The sequence below is a fragment of the Vitis riparia genome, chromosome 19, assembly GCF_004353265.1.
Source record: "Vitis riparia cultivar Riparia Gloire de Montpellier isolate 1030 chromosome 19, EGFV_Vit.rip_1.0, whole genome shotgun sequence".
Lineage (NCBI taxonomy): Eukaryota > Viridiplantae > Streptophyta > Magnoliopsida > Vitales > Vitaceae > Vitis > Vitis riparia.
In genome coordinates, this window is record NC_048449.1 from 10,350,874 (window position 1) to 10,359,611 (window position 8,738).

Here is an 8,738-nt window from a genome sequence, read left to right on the forward strand (position 1 = left end):
TAATCAAGACACTAAGGTTATGTTTGGTGTCCGGAAAATTTGTGGAAAAATGGGAGAGGAAAGAAAAATGTGAAGAAAAATAAATACTAAATTTAAAATTATTAAATTATTTTTATATGCTACCTCAAAGTTATTTCATATATTTTTCTCTTCTATGTAAATATTAAATATTTTGAAAATGTATAAATTTTTAATAAATTTTAATCACATTTCATTTTCTTTTTTCATATTTTTTATAGATAAACCAAACATGATAATTTCGGGAACCAAATATAGTATAAGAAAAATGATTTTATTATGCTTGATTTATCAATGAAAAATATGAAAAAAATAAATGTGATTAAAATTAATTAGAAATTTATGTATTTTAAAATTATTTAATATTTAAATAATAGAGGGAAATAAGTAAAATGAGTTTGAAGATACATATTAAAATAATTTACAAACTTTAAATTTATTTTTTATTTTTCTTCACTTTTTATTTCCTTATACTTTTTTCTATTTACTTTCTTTCCCTCCTATTTTTCCATAAATTTTCCCGAAACTGAACATAACCTAGAGAATATCTCTAAATTGCAACATAGCCAATTTTATAGATAAGCTGAAGTGGGAACTTATCTTGCAGGCCAAGGAAGCAGAGATCATTATTTTATTTGACTTATCTTGCAGGTCTTGATCCTACTGTGAAATATCTAGAAACATCCAGATCAAATAATATATATGTAACTTTAGGTTAGGTTGGAGGCCACTTTCCCAGCTGCAAGATTCCTTCTCCCAGATTATTTTAGTATGTTCATGGCAAATATTTGTCTCATTTTTCTTTCAAAAGACTTTTATTATTATTATTATTATTATTATGGAAATTGATAAAATATGCTTTTTATTCATTGTTTCTTTCAAAATTGTCGGCATATTCCTCCTCTTTATCTCTTCACAGACTGATTATTTTATTAGTTGACACATTTCATTGCCTAGAAGAAGAGAAATAGGTCCTGAGTTTGGAACAGTAAGGTTGTTTGATATCCTACTCCGATGGTGAGAGCAACCAAAGGTAAGAGAAGCACAATGACTGTAAAAAGAGCAAGAGCAAATCAAAAGCAAATTGAAGGCCAATCTCCAGAATGGGTGATCAACATCAATAAGCGTTGTAAAGAAGGGCCTCAGTATGACTGCGGAAAATGGTTGACAATCTATCGAGTCCCAAAGAACATAAGAGAAGTTCATAAAAATGCTTTTGCCCCAAAAATTATATCCATTGGTCCCTTACATTATGGGGGCCCAGGGCTAAGGTTCATGGAAGAACACAAGATGCGGTATCTTTTACGCCTTTTAGGATCCAGGACCCCTGAAAATGCAGAACAGGCAGAAGACTTGGTGCCACAAGTTCATCAGGCTATTCTCTTAGAGGATCTTGAAGGAGCCATGAGGGAGTTGGAGCAGAAGACAAGGCAGTGCTACGCAGGAGCTTTTGATATTGACAGCAATGATTTTGTTCAAATGATGGTCATCGATGGTTGCTTTGTGCTTGAACTATTGCGCCTTTACAACAGGTTTGAAAGGGAGGTATGTTTAAATATCAGCACACGATTGATAGTATTGGTTGAAGATTGAGTTTTCCTCTCAACTTTATCATTCTGGGAGAAAGCTACTTGTTCGTTGGAAGGCAAGATGGTTGACCCAGCTTGCTTCTCCACAAGGAATTGGATGGATTATTTGACTTTCATGTTTATGAATACATTTTCCAATCAATTAAAAACATTTTAATCGATTTCCAGTCCAGGACCCAAATTATCCATCATTCGATTCCTTTGAGGGTAGGAATGGGATGGTCTGATCAAATACCCAAATTAAAAACATCTTTATCATTCTGGAAGATAGAGAGAAAGCTTGCTAAAAATTCCAGGCAAGAAAACTACTTGTTCGTTGGAAGCCAAGATGGTTGACCCAGCTTGCTTCTCCACAAGGAATTGGATGTATTATTTGACTACGTTCATGTTTATGAATACATTTTCTAATCAATTAAAAACATTTTAATCGATTTCCAGTCTAGGACCCAAATTATCCATGTTAGAGATGGTTAGATTGTTAGTTATGGATTAACGGCCCTAAGTTTGTTGTAGAGATGGTTGCAAACTGTTGAAACTGATTTCTGGTAAAGCTGTGTAAGATACTCTGTTTCACTCTGTATATAAAAGCAAAAACAGAGCATGGTGAAATACACTTACTGATCTATTCCTGTTCAAGAAGACGCTTCTCTTATTCTTTGCTTCTCTTCTTAATATGGTATCAGAGCCTTAGAGAATAGAATAGTGGAGACCTTTGTCCAACTCAACTATGGAGGCTTCTTCTTCTTCCAGTTTAAAATTCGTTCCAGTCACTTTTAACCATACAATCTCAGTGAAACTGGATAACGACAATCATCTTTTATGGAAGCAGCAGATCATGGCAGCCATTAGAGGACACAAGCTTCAGGATTTTCTTGATCCAACCAAGAAAGCTCCACAGAAATTTCTCTCAAATCAAGATGAAGCGCGGGGGAAGATCAATCCAGAATTTCTTGAATGGGAACAACAGGATCAACTTCTTGTTTCTTGGCTTCTCTCCTCAATGACAGAGAGTCTTCTCACCAGGATGGTAGGATGTGATTTAGCTGCTCAGATTTGGCGAGTGTTGGATCAGTATTTTGCTTCTCAAACTAGAGCCAAGATCTCTCAGTACAAGACTCACTTACGGAATACCAGGAAAGGATCTCTCTCAATCAACGAATATCTTTTAAAATTAAAGAATAATGTTGATAAACTTGCCTCTGTTGGCTATATAATTTCTTTGTCTGATCATATAGAAGCAATTTTCAATGGCCTGACTGAGGAGTATGATACCTTTATAGTATCAGTGAATTCAAGGACAGATCCATATACTATAGAGGAGATCGAGTCTTTGCTGTTAGCACAAGAGGCTCGTATTGAGAAACACAACAAGGAGTTAGATTCAGCTTCACCAATAGCTAATCTGACCACTTACAACAGGAGGCAGAATCGAGGTGGCTATAATGGATCCAATTTTAATCATCAGAATTTTAATTCAAGAACTGGAAGAGGACAGAACTCACAATCCTCTAGAGGAAGTTTCAATGGTAGTCGTGGTTTTCAACAGTAGAACAATGGTGGTCGTGGTGGTCGTAATGGAAAACAATCCTGGAATTCTAATAATCGTCCCCAGTGTCAGTTGTGTGGAAAGATCGGTCATGTAGTTATACAGTGTTGGTATCGTTTTGATGAGAATTTTGTCCCACAAACTCAATCTAACTCCACCAGCAATCCTGGAAATCCTATGGCTGCAATGCTTGCTACTCCTCAATCGGTTTATGATACCAAATGGTATCCTGACTCGGGAGCAACAAACCATGTTACACCAACAATCAGCAACCTGATGACATGCATGGATTACACTGGAAATGATCAAATCCACATGGGAAATGGAACAGGTTTGCAAATTCAGCACATTGGTCAATCAAATTTCTGTTCAAAATTCAACTCTAGAATTCTCTCATTAAAACAACTTCTACATGTGCCTTCTATTACCAAAAATCTACTCAGTGTCTCTAAATTCTCCTATGATAATAATGTGTTTTTTGAGTTTTATCCTAACTATTGTTGTGTGAAAGATCAGGTCAGCAAGGCAATCCTAATGGAAGGGAGAGTTAAGGATGGTCTCTATATTTTTGATCCACCACAGTTCACTCCAAATATCCTACAGCAACCTTCAAGAAGTCAAGAGTCTCAAGGATCTTTTCTGTCAAAGTCTGTTAATCAATCTTGTTCAATAAATTCTGAGCTTGTAAACTCAAAAATATCCCTTTGTAATCTGTGGCATAACAGATTGGGTCATCCTTCCTTTCAAGTTGTACAAACAGTTATGTCTAGTTGTAATCTGCCTTCTGTCAACAAAACAAATTTTGATTTTTGTTCTGCTTGTTGCTTAGGAAAAATTCATAAGTTCCCTTTTCCTACATCTACTACTGAATATCACACTCCACTCCAATTAATCCATACAGATTTATGGGGACCTTCACCAACACCTTCTTTTCATGGCTACAAATATTACATTCTTTTTACTGATGCTAAAACCAGATTCACTTGGATTTATCTTCTTAAAAATAAATCAGATGCTTTTCCAACATTCAAAAATTTCAAGAGTCTTGTTGAACTTCAATTAGGACTCAAAATTAAAGCCATACAGTCCGATTGGGGTGGGGAGTTTAGAGCCTTCACTGAGTTTCTCAAAACTGAAGGTATTCACCATAGAATTTCTTGTCCTTCAGCTCATCAAAAAAATGGTTTAATTGAGAGAAAGCATAGACATGTAGTAGAAAATGGGCTAACTCTTCTAGCAAATGCTTCCTTGCCTCTTATATTTTGGGATGAGGCCTTCAGAACCTCTGTTTTCTTGTTCAATAGATTACCCACACCATTGCTTCAAAACAAGAGTCCTTTAGAAGAGTTGTTTAAAATAAAACCCAATTACTCTACCTTAAAGGTTTTTGGGTGTGCTTGTTACCCCAACATCAGACCATTCAATAGACATAAACTTCAATTCAGATCCACTTGTTGTACTTTTCTTGGTTATAGTCTTAACTATAAAGGTTACAAGTGCTTGGACTCAAATGGTCGAATTATCATGTCTAGAGATGTAATTTTTGATGAAAATTCTTTTCCCTATGCTGTCAAAAAGTCTTCCCTATCTGATTTGTCTTCTTTCTCCAAGTCCAATGTGGAAGTTTTTGCTAATCCACCTACCATTCCTTTGTCTTCTTCCATTGATCCTTCTCCTCAAGTGCATAATTGTCCCTCTCTTTCTCCTATTCCACAGACTTTTATTGACCATAGTCCTGAATTGGCACCATCTATTTCACAACCCAACTTGGATTCTAATCAATCTTCCCAGGTGGTTGCAGGTCCCCCACATCCTATGCAAACCAGGGCTAAGTCAGGCATTTTTAAACCAAAAGCATATATGTCTTCCCGTGAACCAGCTACTGTAGAAGATGCCTTGCAGCAGGAACATTGGAAATCAGCTATGCAAGATGAATACTTAGCCCTAATGAGGAATGAGACGTGGTCATTGGTTCCCCTTCCTGCAGATAGACATGCTATTGGCTGCAAATGAGTGTTTAAAGTAAAGGAGAATCCTGATGGTACAATTCAAAAGTATAAGGCAAGACTGGTGGCCAAGGGATTTCATCAGGTAGCAGGTTTTGATTTCAATGAAACTTTCAGTCCAGTGGTAAAGCCTACCACAATTAGAATCATTCTCACTATTGCTTTGTCTAGACAATGGGGCATAAGGCAACTTGATGTAAATAATGCCTTTCTTAATGGTGATTTGAAGGAAGAGGTGTTCATGGCACAACCCCATGGTTTTCTTGATCCTAATCATCCTCAGTATGTTTGCAAGTTGCACAAGGCTTTATATGGCTTGAAGCAAGCTCCTCGTGCGTGGTTTGAGAAGTTACATGGAGCCTTACACTCATTTGGATTCAGCTCAGCCAAATCTGATCAATCTTTTTTTGTTCGGATCACTCCTAGTCATTGTATGTATCTTCTTGTGTACGTAGATGACATTTTAATTACTGGAAGTGATTCAAAAGAAATTACAGCCTTAGTTTCCAGTCTACACAACACTTTTGCCTTGAAAGATCTGGGGGAATTAAACTATTTTCTCGGTATCCAAGTGACAAAGACTACTGCTGGTTTGCATTTGTCACAGAAGAAGTACATTACTGATTTGCTCTGTCGAGCAAAAATGCAATATGCCAAAGGGATCAGCATGCCTCTGACCAGTGGACAAAAGCTCACAGCCTTTGGGAGTGACTCAGTGAAAGATGTACAACTTTACAGAAGCATTGTAGGAGCACTGCAATATGCTACAATCACACGACCAGAAATTGCTTATGGTGTGAACAGAGTATGTCAATTTATGCAAGCTCCTCTTGAGTCTCATTGGCAAGTTGTGAAAAGAATTTTGAGATACCTATCTGGCACTTTAGATTATGGAATTTACTTGAAGAAAGATTCAGCTACTCTTCCTCTTATTGGATTCTCAGATGCAGACTGGGCATCAGATCCAGATGACCGGCGTTCTACTTCAGGTTTTTGTGTATTCTTAGGCTCTAATCTGGTCTCATGGCATTCTAAGAAGCAACACATTGTGTCCAGATCAAGTACTGAAGCTGAATATCGCAGCTTAGCGAACCTGGTAGCTGAAATGACTTGGATAAAGGCACTTCTTGAAGAGTTGCAGGTTTCTTGTAGTAAAAGACCTGTCATCTGATGTGATAATCTCAGCACCGTTTTACTCTCAGCCAATCCAGTTCAGCATGCTCGAACAAAACATATTGAGCTGGACATTTACTTTGTTCGTGAGAAAGTTGCCCGAGGAGAAATAGAAGTTCGTCATGTTCCAGCACAAGATCAAGTAGCTGATATCCTAACCAAAGCTATCTCAAGTGCAAGGTTCAATGAATTACGTAGCAAACTCAAAGTTGAATCATTATCCAACTTGAGTTTGAGGGGGGATGTTAGAGATGGTTAGATTGTTAGTTATGGATTAACGGCCCTAAGTTTGTTGTAGAGATGGTTGCAAACTGTTGAAACTGATTTCTGGTAAAGCTGTGTAAGATACTCTGTTTCACTCTGTATATAAAAGCAAAAACAGAGCATGGTGAAATACACTTATTGATCTAATCCTGTTCAAGAAGACGCTTCTCTTATTCTTTGCTTCTCTTCTTAATAATCCATAATTCCTTTGAGGGTAGGAATGGGATGGTCTGATCAAATACCCGGCAGGCAGCAGCATTAAATTTAGCCTTTACCCATAGAACTGGGGCCAAACGAACCTTTTTCTTGGTCCATGAGAAAGCCACCTTGCTTACAAGAGAATAGGACTTATCCGGAAAATGAATGGATGGAATCAGATTGAGGTTTTCCTTAGGGTCGTAAGAATACCAAGTCAAATTCATGTTTACCATTAAACATAAAAAATTTCAGAATTTATGCATTTACCAATATATGAATCCATGTATAAAAGAACACACAGTTTCATCTGCTTGCATTCTTCTATATATCCAGTCTGCTTGAATGAAGCAATAAAAAATTCAGTAATGCTCTGTGGAAACTCCAATTTAAAATTGCTAGAGGCTTTGGCTTTGCAGGAGCAGGCTTAGTTCATAATTGAATTATTTGGCAGCTCTAGTCTTTAATTTGGAGCAATGAAAATAGAATAAGAAGATAGATCGAACTTTTAAATCTTTTGATTCTTATGAGTGTTGTCCATGAGAGAGAACTCCAAAGCTTTGAAAATTAATTTGATATACCTGATTTAGTTCTAGCTTTGAATGCAGAGTGGCAGGATACTAATATCTATTCCCTATTGTATGCCCTATCCTACAGAAAAATGTAGATGACCCCATCTTCACCATCCGCTGGATGCTGCGGACACTTCAGCGTGATTTATTGAAGCTCGAGAATCAGCTGCCTTTCTTTGTTCTTAAAAAGCTATTTGAGCTAATTAGCTTGGCTGAGGATCTACCACTGATTGATCTTGTACTCACATTCTTTGATCCCTTACTGCCAAGGAAAAATATTAAAGGGAATCTGAACCCTGAAGGTGAATTCGATCATATGCTTGAGGTGTTTCGTTCAACCTTCCTTTCATCTGTCAACCAAGATATTACATCTGGATGTGAGCAACTGAAAATCTCTGTCAACGTTCCCCTTGTTCAAGAGAGACAGCTAATTCATAGTGTAACAGAGCCTGAGAAGGCAGGAGTTAAGCTAAAAAAGAGAAAGGACTGTGATTTGCTAGACATCAATTTTCAAGCTGGGGTGTTGAAAATCCCTCCTCTGTACATTGATGATAACACTGCTGTTATCTTCCTAAACTTTGTGGCCTATGAGCAGTGTGAAGACACTAAACCTTTTTTCACCAATTACTTAATGTTCTTTGATAGCTTAATCAATTCTTCAGCCGACGTCGGGATTCTTCACAAAAATGGGATCATCAATCATGTTTTGGGAAGTGATCAGGATGTAGCCGATCTTTTCAATAAGCTGGGTCGTGAGGTTGTCTATGATTTGGATGAGTGCTACTTGTCTCAACAAATAAAGAGAGTTAATAACTACTGCAAGACATACTATGCTAGCAAATGGCGTGTTTGGTTTACAAACTTGAAACATGACTATTTCAGTAATCCATGGACATTTTTCTCACTTCTTGCGGCCATTGCCCTTTTGTTACTCACCACTGCTCAAACTTATTATACTGTGTATGGTTACTATAGTCCTTCATAGGCACTGCCGTGCAGACTTTTATATCACTTGGGCTTTATTCATTCATTTTTCATGTTTTTCCTTCTACATTTCTTCGCATCTTTTCCTGTTTGGACTTTCCATCAATTTCTACTACTTAATTTTGAGAGATCAGTCCATCCAATGAAAATTCCTGGGGAAAAATGTCAGTCCCAATTTTAATAACAAAATCAAATTTAAGAAGAATTAAAGAAAATTCATGTGACTTGGCTGTGCACTTCTGCTCACAGTGAAGAGAAGGATTCACTGTTTCTCTAGGAATTGGGTGAAGAATTTCTACATTTTAACAGGTCAAGAAGCTTCCCCTGCCCCATATCTCTTGTTCAACTGAATTTTTGCTGCTTCTAAGAGTAAATAATATCCTCACCAATA

At 37.0% G+C, this 8,738-nt stretch overlaps 1 protein-coding gene across 1 annotated transcript; it reads left to right on the forward strand.

The window, feature by feature from the left end:
* The first annotated feature begins 966 nt into the window (after positions 1-966).
* LOC117908174 (UPF0481 protein At3g47200-like) lies at positions 967-8,348 on the forward strand. Its single transcript, XM_034821828.1, has 2 exons — positions 967-1,563; positions 7,449-8,348. Exons 1-2 carry the CDS (start codon positions 1,033-1,035, stop codon positions 8,346-8,348), a joined length of 1,431 nt encoding a protein of 476 aa, XP_034677719.1. The 5' UTR covers positions 967-1,032.
* Positions 8,349-8,738: the final 390 nt, after the last annotated feature.

What these genes read in the sequence shown, in the direction of transcription:
- LOC117908174 (XM_034821828.1), top strand. Translation starts at nt 1,033, where the DNA reads ATGGTGAGAGCAACCAAAGGTAAGAGAAGCACAATGACTGTAAAAAGA. An exon ending in ACAACAGGTTTGAAAGGGAG is followed by an intron (nt 1,564 to 7,448) that starts GTATGTTTAAAT and finishes CCTATCCTACAG; the next exon opens with AAAAATGTAGATGACCCCAT.